This window comes from Tupaia chinensis, unplaced genomic scaffold (genome assembly GCF_000334495.1).
Source record: "Tupaia chinensis unplaced genomic scaffold, TupChi_1.0 Scaffold144806_1, whole genome shotgun sequence".
In the NCBI taxonomy this organism is placed as follows: Eukaryota; Metazoa; Chordata; class Mammalia; order Scandentia; family Tupaiidae; genus Tupaia; species Tupaia belangeri.
The window spans coordinates 1,945,296-1,962,394 of NW_006204667.1; the positions used below are offsets into that span (position 1 = coordinate 1,945,296).

Here is a 17,099-nt window from a genome sequence, read left to right on the forward strand (position 1 = left end):
GCAGTTGGCCATGTGGGATCCAGCGCCTTAATCACCATGCCACTTGCTGGCCCAGAATTCATATTTTTATAGGTTTCCATGTTAGGCTGGTTCTGTGTGGGTACCGCATGTCGAAGAGCGCAGTTCTGGGCCTACATTTTCAGAGTGATATACGTTGTGAGGAGTTGAGGGAACGGAAAGAGGACGGTAGGTACCGTGCAGAGAGGGGAACAGAAAAACCTTAGGCGACAATTCCAAGTGTGGGTTCCCCAGAACAGAGCTCAGGGATGCCTCTGGGAGAAGAACGAGGAGTGACAGAGGAACAGAGAGGGACAAGGACCGGCTGGAAATGTCTTCTCTTCACTCTGGCTAAGACCAAAGCCAACCCAGGACTCACGATTGCACCATGACCTTCCCGCTCCCCCACGTAGGAGCAGAGGCGAGCTGGACACGAGCACCGTCAGACCCTTCCACAGTGAGGATGAACGGTCGGACTGACCCCCGCAGGCAGGTGGGAATCAGGGAAGGGCTGTTCTGAATGACTGGGAAACTGCTGGCCTGTACAGTGGAGTTTTCTCCAGTGAATGACAAAGAAGCCATGGGAGAAGCAAGCGGTGAGGTGAGGAGGGTCAGGAACAGGTGGCCGGTGTCGTTTGGGCTGGGGTGGATTTCATGGAAGAACATCGGACAAGGACCTGCCTGGCAGGGTCCTTGGTAAACTGACCGTGTTGACCAGAGTGACAGCAGTTCAGCGCTGTTCTTTGTTACCTCAGAAATGGAAAACCTGACAACAACTGCCAAGTCTTTGCAGTGTGTGCCTAGGGCTGGGCCTGCAGCCGCTCCCACCTGAAACTGCAATGGCTCAGCAAGGGTCTGAACCGCCCCACGGTGGGGCTTGGCTATTTTTTTTTTTCTTTTTTTTTGAAGAGGTTTTTGCTATAGGGTGCGTGCGCTCGCCAGTCAACCAGACAGAGAGACAGAAAGCAAGAAATCACGGGCATGCTGCAATCCCTTCTCCATTCTCCTCTTGGGATCTTGGGCACGCACGCACACGCGCCCGGTGTGAGTTTAAGCCACCAGATCCGGGACTCGAACAGCAGTCAACAACGTGGGAGTCCAGCGACATAGCCATTACGCTAACTGCTGGTCCCGGGGCTTGGCTATTTTTAATGCACGATTTTTAAAAAGAGTTGAGAGATATGGCTCTGAATGTCACCTGTATGCCTTCATGTGGTTTCTGGAAACCCAAGTCTTCTCTGGAAGCTCTCGTACCCAGTCCTATTTCCAAGCAACACCTGATTCCTTAGTCTTTGTGGTGAGTAAGGTGCTGGACGCCCACATGGCTGACTGTGGTTCGAGTCCTGGGCCTGACGGCTTGCTTTCTCACTTTCTTTCTCTCTCTGGTGAGCACACATGCCCTACAGTAAATTAAAAGTAATAATAATAATAAATAAAATCAAAATAAATAAATGATTTTTAAAAAAAGCCTCTTTGTTTCTTTGTAGTAATTGTAGAGAAGTACGTCTCACCATGCTTGATAGAAAACTGTACAATGAGTAGGGCCAGAAGGTGGCGTAATGGTTACGTGGCTGGACTCCCATGTAGTTGACTGTAGTTTGAGTCCCAGACCCGGCAGCTTAAACTCATGCCAGGTGTGTGTGCATGCGTGCCCAAGACCCTGAGAGGAGAATGGAGGAGAAGGGATTGTGGCATGGCCATCTTCCCTGGGGGATGATTTCTCGCTTTCTGAAGATATTAAAAAGAAAAAACAAAAACAAAACAAAACAAAAACAAAAAATCTCTCCTAACTGCTCACTAAACTAGCTTACAGCTTGGTGATCTGATGAAGATCAGAGTTAGCTTTTTCTTGTCTTTCATGCCTTAGCTTACGATTACCTTTCTAGAGAGACCTTTCCAGACCACCCGATGTAAAGAAGCAGCCTCTCCTTTATCATCGCACACTGTTGTATTTTTCCGGCACCATATTCTACTCTCTGAAGTGGCCTTGTGACTCCTAGTTCCCCGTCCAGCCTCGGTATAAACTGCTCATGAGCTGAGATGGTGTTACTTCCGTTCAGTGCATGTTCTCCAGGGCCTTGACCTGAGCTCGACGTAACAGATGCTCTAAAATGTTCTCAACTACACGAATGCATCCCAGCCAAGGTAAACATCATGTCTTTTTACAAAAGGAATTATTTATTTACTTTAATTTATTCTTGTTATTGTTATTGAATTTGCTACAGGGCACAGGCGCTCATCAGAGAGAGACAGAGAGAGAGAGAGAGTGAATGCCCTTGAGCACGGGCACTAGTTAATGTTTCGCGTTTAATGACGGAGAGAGTTGCCGAGGGCCGTAGCCTCTTCCTTGGGGAGTTCTGACGTTAGCAGATGTGAAGTCGGAATTGCACCTCTTTCGAGAAACACAGCAACGAGAATGCTGTGAGAACAAGGGTCTCAATGTATGTTGAACAGCATTCTCGTTTTTCTCGTGTTATTATTTTCCCACACAATTATTTTTCTTTCAAGAACATGAGATGTCATGAAGTGTGAGATTCAGGAGAACTCGCTCCTTCGTCTCCGTTCATGCTTTCCCTCCTGCATTTTGTTGAGGTTCTGTGAGAGCTGCCAAGAAAGCCACGCCGCTAACAAATGGCTAACTGACAGCCACCCATCTGCTGATGAGAGTTTGGCTGTTTGCAGACAGAGCCAGTGATCGTTAAGTTTTGTTTCCCCTCATGGGGGAAAGCTGTGACATACTGGTTACCTGACAGTGTTAGAAAGATGTCTGACTTCTTCTCTATGCAGATTAAACAAACCTTTCTTTAAGTCGGTGGGGCTGTCTCACATCTCGTTTCTATCTAAATTCATGAAGTTTAATTATTTTATCATGGAAACAGATATAAAGTGACAACTTTTTAAATTTTATTTATTTATTTATTTATTTATTTATTTTTGGAGACGTTTTTGCTATAGGGCGCGTGCGCTCACCAGAAAGACAGAGAGGGACAGAGAGACAGAAAGCGAGAAATCACCCCCCAGGGGGGATGGCCACGCCACAATACCTTCTCCTCCATTCTCCATTCTCCTCTCAGGATCTTGGGCACACACGCACACGCATCCGGCGTGAGTTTTAAGCCACCGGGTCCAGGACGCGAACCGCGGTCAACTAAGTGGGAGTCCAGCAACATAGCCATTACGCTAACTGCTGATCCCTAAAATTACAACTTTTAATGGTAATGATATACAAACTGTGGTTCATACTCTGAAATAAGTAACTGGCAAAGTATGGTTTGCCCTCTAAGCTTAAGTAGTTGGTCCTCATCTGTACTCTGTGTTTTTTCATATGCCTTGGAATCTTTCTGGGATTTAAAACATACAAGAGCGTTTTCAGGATGAGAGGGGAAATGTGTAAGAGTGATGTCTTCCCAAGGTGGACAGCCTTGACTAGACAGCTCAGAGAGACTCCCGTGCAGCGGTACAGAGCCAGTGGCCACCCAGCTTGGAGGCTTCACGCGAACATGAGTTTTCCCTTTGGACAGTGTCTCTGTGGCGTCAGCGTGGATATTAGAGGAGCAGCTGTGTGTCTTGTTTCTTGTTTTGCTCTTCCACTTTTTTTTCTTTTTCTTTTTTGAGAGGTTTTCCTATAGGGCATGTGCACTCGCCAGACAGACAGAGACAGAGAGACAGAAAGCGAGAAATCACCCCCCGGGGGAATGGCCACGCCGCAACCCCTTCTCCTCCATTCTCCTCTCAGGATGTTGGGCATGCACGCACACACGCCTGGCGTGAGTTTAGCCACCGGGTCTGGGACTCGAACTGCAGTTGACTACATGGGAGTCCAATGACATAGCCATTATGCTAACTGCTGGACCCATCTCTTCCACTTTCTTGTACTCAATCAGGGACCTCCCCAACCCACTGCTTCTTGCGAGGGCTGTGATCCATATTGTGGAAGGCTGCATATTAGAACATGAACAAGTGTTCGTCCATTTTGTACCCATACCCTTACATGACTGTCTGCTTCTGTGAACCTGCTTCCCATGGAAAATAGCCTGTGCTAGCCACACAGAAAACTGCATGCGGGGCGACATCCTGTACCTGCTACTGTCTTTACTAACTAGCCTGAAACCCTTCGGTTTAGCTGTTCCTTAGCAATGTGACTAGCAATCACCAGACCCTTGCCGGGAGTCATGGAGACCATTAAACAAGTCTAGAGAGTTCTCTCAGAAATAATGAACCTGGGGACCAGCAGTTAGCATAATGGCTATGTCGCTGGACTCTCATGTAGTCGACCGCGGTTTGCGTCCCAGACCAGGTGGCTTAAAACTCACGCCGGGCACGTGTGTGTGCGTGCCCAAGATCCTGAGAGAAGAGTGGAGGAGAAAGGATTGCGGCATGACCATCCTCCCTGGGGGGGTTGATTTTTCACTTTCTGTCTCTCTGTCTCTCTCTGTCTCTCTGGCGAGCGCATGCGCCCTATAGCAAAAATCTCTCTCAAAAAAAAAAAAAAAGAAAAGAAAAGAAATAATGAACCTGCTTGATTCAGATTCTGTAATTTCTTACAGAGAAACCCCCTAGTGACTGACTCCCCTACAATAAGACTGCTCAAACTTCGGTCAGTTCCAGCTCTCGGTCCCCGAGCCTCAGGCTGTAGTGGCTGCCCAGGTAATCTGACTCTGGTGGTGGTTCAGTCGGTTACACTCTACAACATTTGGAGGCCCCAGTGAGATCTGGGAACCTTAGAGTGGCTGAATAATGCCCAAAGAGGACATTGCTTACACCCTGTCCTGGGTCTTAAGAGGGATAACGAAGTCTCACAAACATGGATCAGAAATTGGAGTCACTTGGGACCAGCAGTTAGCGTAATGGCTATGGCGCTGGACTCCCACGTAGTCGACCGCGGTTTGCGTCCCGGACCCGGGGGCTTAAACTCATGCTGGGCGCATGTGCGTGTGTGCCCAAGATCCCGAGAGGAGAACGGAGGAGAAGGGATTGCAGTGTGGCCATCCCCCCTGAGGGATGATTTCTTGCTTTCTGTCTCTCTGTCTCTCTCTGTCTCTCTGGCGAGCGCATGCGCCCTATAGCAAAAATCTCTCTCAAAAAAAAAAAAAAAAAGAAATTGGAGTCACTTGTGGCACCTAAATCTGATAAGGTTCTATTTTGGTTTGAGAGCTCTCCTGGTGGGACTTTAGGAGGGCTGGACGCAGTGGAACCTCCAGGTCCCTGGGCCCGAGTGTGATTGCACTTCGGGTCCTTGGTGACACTGGTCTCTGGGTGCAGTCTTGCTTTGTCTTGTCCTTGTCATCCTCGTTTTTGTCAAAATGGGACAGGACCAGTCATCACCCTGCTTGTCTTTGGGTGCACTGTCTTGATTTGTCTCGTCTTTGTCAGTCTGGTTTTTGTCAAGATGGGTCAGGGACAGTCGTCAGTCTGTTCGTCTAAATGTGCTCTCCCTAACTGTTTTCTAGATCACTTTCAGGACTTTTAACTCCAGGCTGAGGGTTATGGTGTATCTCTGAAAATTGCCTTACTAGTGTTAAAATAACCCCCCCCAAAATTGGCTCTTATAGTTCTGATGTGTGCATGCATCCATACATATAATATGTCATGTTATGTACTATATGTTATATGTCTGTGTAAAAAAGGCCTTAAAAATTCTATTCAATTTAGTTTATAAAAAGAACACTTAAATACTTTTCAAGTTCATATAACTTTAATAAACAATCTAGTTTCAAATATAATAAAAAAGATTAATAAGTAAAAGTCTTCACAATGTCCAACATATATATTTTGTCTAAGATTTTATTAATCAAACATCATGTTTATCTTAATATGGTTGGTTTAATAAAACAACTAATATTTATGTGTTGTGTGTTACATTTGACATAATAAATATCTACCAAAAAAACAAATTCATGACTAATTTTTCCTGTCTTTAGTTTGACCTCAAAATAACTCTTAGATGTTTACACAGGGCCCCTAAAACAGCCCCCCCCCAAAAAAAAAAGTTAAACTGATCAGACTTATTCTTTATATATTAGGTAAAAATAAAAAACATTGTCAAATTAAATAATTCTAATTTTCTTGACATTGTATTTGAGTTATATATAAAAATATGTTCATCCATTTTGTTTCCTTACCCTTACATGACTGTCTACGTCAGTAAACCTGCTTACTCTTCCCATAAAAATATAACTTGGAGTAGCCATAGAGAAAAACACATCCGGGACGACGCCCGGGACCTGTTGCCATCTTTACTAACTAGCCCAAAACCTTGTTTAACTGTTCCTTTGCGACATAACTATCCATCACCGAAACCCTTCCCAGCGCCATACAGACCATTAAACAAAGGTCTAAAAAGTGCCCTCAAACGTAATTAGCCTGCTTGATTCAACTTCTATAACTACTCACATAAAACCCCCTGGTAACTGACTCCCTATAAAAAAAACTACTCAGACTTCGGTCGGGGCTGCAGTTCTGACTGTCGGCCCCCCAGCCTCAGGCTGTAGTCACTGGCCAGCTAATGAAGACTCCCTTTCGCCCTAGTCTGACTTTGGTGGTCGTTCATTCAGTTACATCTGCAACAACAGGTAGAAATCAGTCTGCTTCCCAGTAATTTTCGGTTTTTAGCACTGAGCAGATAGCTCTTACCTAAGTCTTTGGAATAAGCTTGGTATACACAAAACATTTATGGTGATTAATTCTGACTCAATGTAAAAAACAGACAAACAAAAAACCTGTCACACATTACATTATAACAAGAACCACAGTTCAATGTGCTTATTGAATACCTACTACGTAGCCAGAACTGTGCTGAAGCCTGGGGATACCATGCTTAGTGCATTAGGTGTGGTTTTTGCTTTTATGTAGTTTAGATTATACTGGGAGCAAAGGGCCTTAACCACATGAATATATGAATAAATATAAAATTGCAATGTTATGAATAGCAGGCTGGTTCTAGAAGCTGTCTTTAAAGATGAGATGTTTGAATTGATATTTGGAGGAAGAGTAGGAATTAATTATTGGAGGAGGAAGACCGAGCGATTCAGGTAGAGTGAAGAGAAAGACAGTGCCTTTTTAAATGGAATGAAAGAATACCATGATGCGGTGGGGGAGGATCATGGGTTGAACTTGGAACGTGTGAAATCTGAAATGTCTTGGGGGTACTCAGAGAACGAGGTGGCCTGGGACGGCCCAGACTGTCCATGTCAATTTATGCATGGATGACATTTAATACAATGCACATTGAAAACTTCATTGAGGGAAATCTCTAGGTATAAGAGGAAAAGGGAAACTCCCAATATTTTATGGCAGAGAAGAAGAGCCAGAATGAGATGAAAAAATCCCTAATCAAGAGGTGAAAGAAAAGCCAAAAGAGTATAACGTTTTGGAAATCGAGGGCACAGAGTGTTTTGAGAAGATGCCAATGAAGTGAGGTCTTCACGGCCAGCTGATGATTTGAACAAGATTAAACGTGTTTAATACCACTGAGAACAGAGAGGGAGGGGTGGCTCTATGAAACAGAGCAGGGCTAACAGACAGTGACAAATTCCTGAAAAGATAAGAGGGGAAGGAGCCCCAAGTTTAAGTTGGTGGCTGGCTTTAGAGATTCTTAAGTTTTCATTTATTCCAGAATCATCTAGATTAAACAGAGACTGCTGGCTCCACTCCCAGAAGCTCTGATTCAAAAGGTGTAGGATGAGACCTGAGAATTTGCATTTCAAAAACCCAAGTGATGCTGAGGCTGCCCAGTCCAGGCACCTCCTTCTGTCCTGTCTCGACTAGGGTTCAGGGGTGGTGCACGTGAAGGTAGCTTCTTATGCTTTGGGTAAAGGAAGCACACAGAGTTCTGAGCACCTCTGTCATCCCTCTGAAGGAGGCGAGTTCCTCCGCAGAGAGTGGGGACGAGCAGGGAGTTGAGGAGCTTGGGGAGAGCAAGGAGGTATGAAATATCCTTTGAGGCAAGTCAAGTGCGTTGGTCTGAGAAGCACGGTAGAATTATATGCCGAGTTGAAGGTCCTCTTGAGGTGAGTGAGCGTGAATTCATAATGATCCTCAACTATGCTGGTTTGTGGCTTGTCCTCATCCGACCCACGCCTGGAGAAGGTGGGTCACTGATTGGATACAAGGTGAACATTTTGTGGGTGACCCATCTCGGGTGGCCCCTTCCTTCTTCTTGGGAACTGTGTTCTTCCTTTTCCCTTTCAATGAACTCTCCACCTTACTGTGCCCCTGTGTGCATGTCTCTAATTTTCCCTGTGAGACAAGACTCCATGTCCCACTGTGGGTGCTGGGTCTGATTTCCCCTGTGTCTCTGTGTTTCTGCATCAGGTTTTGGTGTACTGGCTGGGAATCCATTGCTATTCCCCTTCTTCACATCAGAAAGTTAAGCAGTGCAGACTCTCTCTCTTTTCTTTCACTTTCGGACATGACTTGGTTTCATTTCTGGGTCCTGAGGGTCGCATGGGGGAGGTGAAAGCTCTTGGAACAACTGTTAAAGCCCTGGGCCACTCTCTGGTGCAGTCTAAAGGTTCTGGGAGTGGACACCACCTCCTGACCGCCCAACTGGATTGTCATAAGGGACCCTACTCCATCCTTCCCTGAGGTTTTTTCCTATATCTGCAGGCAAGGGACCCCCTCAGTCCCAGGAGTTTCTGCTCAGACCCCTTCAGTCCTCAGGACTGATGACACAAGAACAGGCCATTTCCAGTAACTTACTTGGATGCACTGAAATGAGTCAGACTGCTCTTTGCTCTGTGGGCCTGAGGGGGTCCTGGGGGGAGGGACTCTGGCTGTCACCGGGAGAACCTAAATGTCTATGAAACTTAATCATGTTCAGCTCCAGTTTCAGTTTGCGACTCAGGAAGTGTTTAGGGGAGAACTGGGGAGAAAAATCACTTCCTTTCCCTTTGGGGTAGTTTTCTTCTTACCTTACTAGAGCTCAATATTCCCCTTGGTAACGGATGGGAGAGTGTCGAGCTGCGTTGTGAAGTCCTTGGTTCTTTGGGTCCAGATCACTAAAATTAGAGATCTGTTCCTAGGTGCAAAATGAAGCCACGACCATGAGTGAAGTAGGTAGAAAAGAAGATTTAATAGGAAAGAAACGAAAGGAAAGGAAGGAAGTACACCCAAAAAGGCTCTTGGGCGGGCAGATTGCCAGGTGGCAACCGCACTTGGTACTAGTTAACCGTTATTTGTATTACTAGAGGTCATGAATATTCATTAGTGGGAGGCCCGTTACGCTGCCTATGTCCTTCCTTTAAATTTGAATCCACATGGTCTTTTCCACCTTCCTCACAGGTAAAGAATGAGGAACTTGATCACCTAATTTCGTACACCCCATGCGAGCCAGGTTGCCCCAATTAGACTGCCCAATTAGTCTTTCGCCCTAATGGGAAGTAGGGCATTGACCAAAACACTTGCTTAGGTTTTTTTTTTTCTTTTCCCCCCCTCAGGCCCCCAAGGAAGGAAGATGGCTAATTGCCTCGCCCTCCTGGTGCCCAGAGCTAGATGAGCATTTTGCTTTTCTCTTAGGGCTGCCCGCTTGTGACTAACTGCCTACCACACCCTTTCAAACAAAGAAAAGATTGCATTTTGCAAGGTATGTATAATGAAGATAGAGGAGTGTAACATTCTGAGCTGGGGATCTTACGAGATTTATTGAAATGCTACATAATACAATCCAAGCCGAGTATGAGGGAAGTGCGAGAGGAAGGGCCGGTGACATTAAAAAAAGGTAGAGACATCAATAGTTTGTTGGCTTGAATGAGGCCAAGAGAAGAAGTGTTGAACAAAAACACTGGAAGAGTACAACTCCACACTTAAAGAGTAGAATATATGGATTAAAGATTATGGAGGTGGAATAGCCAGAGGTGATGGTAAAGTGATTCTATGAGAAACCATCTGACAGGCTGGAGGCCCGACAACAGGGACTGTGTGGTTCTCCTTTCTCTCCGTGTCATGTGCGGGCATGCACATTTATCAACTGGGAGTCTGCTGGTGGCGTGGTAGTTAAGGTGCTGGACTTCTACCTGACTGACCATGGTGCAAATCTTGGACCTGGTAGCTTGAAAACCACACCAGGCATGTGTGTGAGGAGAATGGAGGAGAAGGGATTGTGGTGTGGCCATCCCCCTGGGGGGGTAATTTCTCCCTTTCACTCTAGTGAGCACATGCGCCCTATGGCAGAACACCTCAAAACAAAACAAAACAGGGAACCAGCAGTTAGCGTAATGGCTATGTTGCTGGATTCCCACGTAGTCGACCGCGGTTCGTGTCCCGGACCCGGTGGCTTAAAACTCACGCCGGGCGCATGTGCGTGTGTGCCCAAGATCCCGAGAGGAGAATGGAGGAGAAGGGATTGCGGCATGACCATCCCCCCTGGGGGGTGATTTCTCGCTTTCTGTCTCTATGTCTCTCTCTGTCTGTCTGGCGAGCGCACGCGCCCTACAGTGAAAATCTCTCCAAAAAAAAAAAAAACAACAAAAAACAAAACAAAACAAAACCCAAAAAACTGTGTTTTCATTAGCATCAATTTTGTTTTACTGAAATATTAAGTAAAGGAAGGACACAGTCAAGGGAAATTTGGCAGTAGACTTTTCTTTGTACAGTTAAATATCTGAAAGTGTCATACCCGGAAAAATTTAGAGTAGTTATCCCTGATTCAAGTCCTAAGGCACATGTGTGTGCTGAAGGGCATATATTTTGGACAGTGGAAACAGTCTGTGAAAATGTCTTGTAGCCACTGATAATTAGTCATGAGATCCATGTCTTCTTCTTTTTTAAAATTAAATTCGAATCTTGTCTAAGTGGACCGCGCCATCCCTGGCTGCGCTTCGAGGCCCTTCCAGAGTTCTTTTCAAAGTGGCAGGTGACCTAGCATAGCCATGGCTCCTGGCCCTAAGAAGCATCTGAAGCGGGTAGCAGCTCCAAAGCACTGGATGCTGGGTAAACTGACTGGTGTGTTTGCTCCTCGTCCATCCACTGGTCCCCACAAGCTGAGGGAATGTCTTTCTCTCATCATTTTCCTAAGGAACAGACTTAAGTATGCTTTAACAGGAGATGAGGTAAAGAAGATCTGCATGCAGTGGTTCATTAAGATCGATGGCAAAGTCCGTACTGACATAACCTACCCTGCTGGTTTCATGGATGTCATCAGCATTGACAAGACTGGAGAGAATTTCCGTCTGATCTATGACACCAAGGGTCGTTTTGCTGTCCATCGTGTTACACCTGAGGAGGCCAAGTACAAGTTGTGCAAAGTGAGAAAAATCTCTGTGGGAAAAGAAATCCCTCATCTGGTGCCCCATGATGTTCTTACCATCCGCTACCCGGATCCTCTGATCAAGGTGAACGACACCATTCAGATCTATTTGAAGACGGGCAAGATTACTGATTTTATCAAGTTTGATACCGGTAACCTGTGTATGGTGACAGGAGGTGCTAACTTGGGAAGAATTGGTGTGATCACCAACAGAGAGAGGCATCCTGGCTCCTTTGATGTGGTTCATATGAAAGATGCCAATGGCAACAGCTTTGCCACTCGGCTCTCCAACATTTTTGTTATTGGCAAAGGCAACAAGCCATGGATTTCTCTTCCCTGGGGAAAAGGTATCCGCCTCACCATTGCTGAAGAGAGAGACACAGAGCAGTGGGTGAAATGATCTCTAGATTTTATGTTGGAGAGGTCTTCATACTTAATTAAAGATGATATAGCATTAAAAATTAAATTCGATTAATTAATTATTTTAATTTGGCCAGAGAAAGACACACACACAGAGACAGAGATGTGAGAGAGAGAGAAAGAAAAAGAGAGAAAAAGTGGGAAAGCAAGCTGCTGGGTCCAGGACTCGAACTGTGATGGCCTCTGTGGGAGTGTCCAGCACCTTAACCACCACGCCACCTGCTGATCCCTGAGATCCCTGGCTTCTCGCAAGGGGTGATGGGCTAGGCCTGCTCGTAGCATAGCTAGTGCTCACGTCTTACTCAGAGCATGTGATGTGGTTTGTGGGAACTGTGTGAATGACTCCAGGGCTGCCATGAATATAGTACTCTGGGGTTAGGTTAAATCGGCGCCTGACATCCGTCACACTGCGCGGCCCTCATGCTTGGAGGCAGAGTACTCCAGACAGTATTTCAAACTTAATTCTCTAACTGGAATGAAAATAAGAAACTACATTTAGTACAAAGGAAGTATTGAGTTGGAAAGATTTTTGAAAAGTCCTCTTTCCAGCTTGCTGGGCAAATGGGTAGCCTAACCTTCTGGAAAAAGAGTCAGGTAGCCCATTAAAGGCTCAGTACTACAGTTGCTCACTCAGAACCTGGAGCGTGAGAATCCAAGCCAGGCCTGGCACGGTGCTTCAAACACGTGAAAGACACAGAGCAAAGTGCTTAATTAAAAATGCTCACTCAGGCTTTTTTTTTTTTTTTATTTCACTCGCTGCTTTATTTTACTCACTCCTGGTGATCTGGAAACAAATATATATTTAAATTTTTACTTTGTAAGACTTTGGTCTATTTCTTTCCTTCTTTCTTTCTTCTCTTTCTTTCTTTTTTTTTTTTTTTTTTAAGTTTTTTTGCAGTAGGGTGTATGTACTTGCCAGAGAGAGACAGAGAGAGAAGTGATTTGGGGCATGCATACAACATGTGCACAGAGTGAGTTTCTTGCCACCAGGTCCAGGACTTGAACCACAGTTGGCCATGTGGGAGTCCTGTGCCTGAACCACTACACCACCTGCCAGTCCTGTTTCTTTTCTTTTAAATATTGAACTGAGTGGATAATTGAAAAACACGAAGTTTGTAACTGGTGAGATGAGACAGAAAGTAAAAAAAGAACAAAATCAAGACTGTTAAAAAGATAGGTGAGCTAGTGTGATGGTCAAGGCAGCTGGATTCCACACGGCCAACAGCAAGGCTCAGTCTAGGACCCTGTGGCTTGAGAAACACACCAGGTACAGGTGTGTGTGTGCCCCAAGTCCTGACAGCAAGGAGCAGCAGAGGAGAAGGGACTGGTGCAGGACCATCTCCCATGGGGTGCTTTCCCACTTTCTCTCCGTGTCTCTCTTCAGTGAGCACATGTGCCATATGGCAACTTTAAAAAAAAACAATGGTGAATGGGACCAGCAGATGGCATAATGGCTGCGTCACTGGACTCCCACATCGCCAACCATGGTTCAAGTCCCAGACCCGGTGGCTTAAACTCACACTGGGCATGTGTACGTGCGTGCCCAAGATCCCAAGAGGAGAATGGAGGAGAAGGGATTGTGGCGTGGTCATCCCCTCTGGGGAGTGATTTCTCACTTTCTGTCTCTCTGTATCTTTCTGGCCAGAGCATGCACCCTATAACAAAAACCTCCCCCCCCCAAAAAAAAGGTGTAAAATAGTGTAAGAGGTACAATATACAGGAGCTAGTGTGTGTGAGTGTGACACCCCAGTTGGTTTGTTTATTTTAAATTTTGTCGGTGGGCATTTGTACTTGCCAGGGAGACAGAGGGAGATGGAAAGTATGAAAGGACCTCCATGGGGAATTGTCACACTGCAATCTCCTCCTCCGTCTGTCCCTCTTGGGATTTTGGGCACACATGCACATGTGCTCAGTTTGTTTCTTAAGCCTCTGGGTCTGGGACTTGAACTGTGCTGTTGGCTATGTGGGATCCAGTCACCTTAACCAGCACACCATGGGCTGACCCCAAGTATACTTATTAAACTTGGTCTGGATTGATTTTATTATTTCTACAGCAAAATTGCCACTTGTACTATCCAGATTTTATCCATATACTTATTTACCAGTTAATTTCTCCATTAACATGTATGTACATCATTACACGCACATAAGAAAAACGTAATTTTTAAAAAAGTTTTGCTGTAGGATATGTGTGCTTGCCTGAGAGAGACAGAGAGAGCGAGCAAGAGAGAGAGAGAGAGAGAAAACACTCCCCACGGGGAGGGCCAGGCTGCAGTCCCTCCTCTAATTGCCATGGGGTTCTGGGCATATACACACGTGTGCCCTGCAAGATTTTCAGACCACTGGGTCCAGAACTCACACAGAGCAGTCAAATATATGGGACCAGCACCTTTACCTCCATGCCATCTATTGGCTCCCCGTGGGGTTTTTGAATGACCTGATGAAAAGTGAGTATGAGCGTGTGTGTGCATGTGTTCATTCCTTTACCTATGGTTAGAAATACACTAGTAAAAAGGATTGGATAGCTTAGTTATGTTTTATTTTAATAACTTTAAAAAACAATGGCAATAGGGCATGTGCTCTCATAGAAGAGAGAGATAGAGAGAAAAAGCGAGGGAAAGGGAGAAAGAACCCCCATGGAGAATGGCTACGCTGCAGTCCCTTCTCCTTCAGCCTCCTCTTGGGATTTTGGGCACACCTGCACATGTGTCTGGTGTGTTTTCCAAGCTGCTGGATCTGGGACTCAAACCATGCAGTCAGTCATGTGGGATCCAGCTGCCTTAACTACTAAGTCATCAGTTGGCCCAGTATCTGTTTTTAGCAACAGTTTTTAAACTCTTTTTTTAAATGTCCTTTTAATAGTAGTACTGACTTCTAAGATATTTTTAGTTTTTTCTTTTCTTCTTCGTATTTGCACTTTCTTCTTTATAAACTCTCATATGCTACACTATTCTTATGCTGATATAATTCAACTGGTTATGTATTGCTTATACGCCAGTGTCCTACATTGGTAGGGTATTTAGCATCCTTCCAAAAAGTAGATCTTGTCATTCCCTTTAATAATTGGTATTTTCATTTTACAATTCTTATCTCAGTACACCTCCTTCATTTCCCGAACCCCCAATTGGAAGGAACCTTTGTCCATGCATCAGTTCCCTTCTCTAGTTCTTTCAGTTTTTGTTATTCTTGGGTTTTGGCCAAGGTAGTCCGTTAATGAAATGTGACAATCAATAGTACGAATGCATGTAGAAGAATCACCCTTCGGTTCTTTAGCATTATTCTTCTCCTTGGTAAATCACAAATACGGGCTTTAAAAGGGCGGGGTCTATGATCAAACGATGGTATTTTCAGTCCTCGCTTGGTCTCTCGGGTGGTTGACGTGGTTTTGTGTAGGCGCTCCTAGAATGCATTTTCCTGAAAAATGGTGGAATAGTGATGACTTTTTCATTCAAGTGTGGTGAAGATTATATGCTGCAATGTTTAACATAGAACTTGGAACGAAGCAAGTACACCAAATTAATTACATAACAATTTTAATCCAGACATTGCAAAACTTCGAGTATACAGCATTGAACTTGTACTTATTTTTGGTATAAAATATTTGAGCAGAGAAATAAAAAGTTCTTATATAATATGCCTATATGTGAATAAGTTAAATGTAGGGATTTTTTTTTTTTTTGAAAGAGATTTTTGCTATAGGGCGCGTGAGCTTGCTGGAGAGACAGAGAGACAGAAAGCAAGAAATCATCGCCCCAGGGATGGCCACATCACAATCCCTTTTCCAGTCTCCTCTCAGGATTTTGGACACTCATACACATGTGCCTGGTGTGAGTTTTAAGCCACTGGGTCCGGGACTAGAACTGTGGTTGGTGATGTGGGAGTTCAGTGATGTAACCATTACACTATCTGCTAGTCCCAAATGTAGAGAATTTTAACTTGTTAGCTCATTTTCAAATTAAGCCCTTGTAAATAATTAGGACTTACAGAATAAAATAATACCCCAATGAAAAGCTTTACTCTCTGTTAACTATTGGGTCACTAGGAAAGTCATGACGTATCTTTCTATGCAAAAATGCATCATGACTTTCTGATGACCTAATACATATTGCAGGAGTTACTCAGAAGGGATGTAGAAAGGTACTTAATTTTCTGGAGCTTATTCATCTACAACTGTGCTATACAGACGTTGAATTTTCCCTCCTTGTTAATAGTAATTTAAAAGCATGCCTTGTTTATGGAAGTTTATGGAAAATGCATGTTGTAAAAAACTATGCATGGGGACTAGCAGGCGAAGTGGTAGTTAAGGTGCTGGACTCCCACTTGTCTGACCACTATTCAAGTCCTGGACACGGCGGCTTGAAAATCACGCTGGGAATATCTGCATGCATTCTCCATGAGGAGAGTAGAGGAGAAGGGATTGTGGTACGGCCTTCCCCTCAAGGTGTGATTTCTTACTTTCCCTCTCTCTGTCTCTAGCAAGCACACTCATACTATGGAAAAAACCACACACAATAAAACAAAACAAAACAAAAAAACTTATGCATGGATTTCAAAATATTTTTGTACCAAACAAACTTGTTCTTTAATTCTACTTTCCCATGGACTTTTGGAAGTCCTTTCATACTCACATAGCATTTTATAAGGCTCTTCCCCATGCCTGAGCACATCATAGCCTCATAAAAATCTTTCAAGACAGGTAGAATGCATGTTATTACCCTTAATTTGCAGGTGAGTAAAACAAACTTGGAGAAGGTAAGCGATTGCTTAGGGCACAGGTTTCCACGGTGGCAGAATGCACTTTCTGTCACTGGTTCAAACATTGTCCCCTTGATGGTGCCTCTGCCAGCCTCAGCACAGACAGCGCTCAGAGTTGGATATAAGAGGCCAGAGGAGGGGGGCTGGATAGTGGTTCCATGGTAAAATGCAGCACGTTCAAGAACGACCCACAGGAGCAGGTTCCAGGTTCTCATCCGAAGGTGTCCTTGAGGATGCGAGGCACGCACGTGTGATATGGGGCTGATGAAACCAGGGTGGGTCACGGAGTAAAGACCCCGTTGTGGATACCTGTCTCTCTGTCTTTCTTGCTCATGGAAGAAACCAATAAACATAAGAAAAAAGTGACCATAGAAGGGAAGGTGTCTGTACTTACTTATCCGGCCCTCCTGCAGGCTCTGTGTGGAGGGGTCACGCACAGACAGCTCTGGATGGTCTTTCCCACTCTCCACTCTCGCTCATGTCCTACCCCTCTGGCCTCCGTCTAGTCCAGATACAGAACTGTCTCAGGTGGCGCTGTGAGACTCAACTGGGCACACTCGGAGGGAGGAGGAAGGAGCTCGAGAAAGTCTCACTGTGGGAGGGCAGAGGGCCGGAGTTGGGAGAAGAGATAAGATGAGAGAACACGTCTGCCCTGCTCTTCCTTCCCAGTCATGGAAGAACC

The 17,099-nt window shown here is 45.1% G+C and overlaps 1 protein-coding gene and 1 long non-coding RNA gene across 2 annotated transcripts; both read left to right on the top strand.

The window, feature by feature from the left end:
- Positions 1–372: 372 nt before the first annotated feature.
- Positions 373–4,677, top strand: LOC102483783 (uncharacterized). The gene is made up of 3 exons (XR_003547684.1): positions 373–598; positions 1,884–2,142; positions 4,545–4,677. It is a non-coding gene; the product is annotated as an uncharacterized LOC102483783 (long non-coding RNA).
- Positions 4,678–10,865: 6,188 nt separating this feature from the next.
- LOC102490330 (40S ribosomal protein S4) lies at positions 10,866–11,642 on the top strand. The gene has a single exon (XM_014583809.1). The coding sequence runs from the start codon at positions 10,866–10,868 to the stop codon at positions 11,640–11,642; it is 777 nt and encodes a 258-aa protein (XP_014439295.1).
- Positions 11,643–17,099: the final 5,457 nt, after the last annotated feature.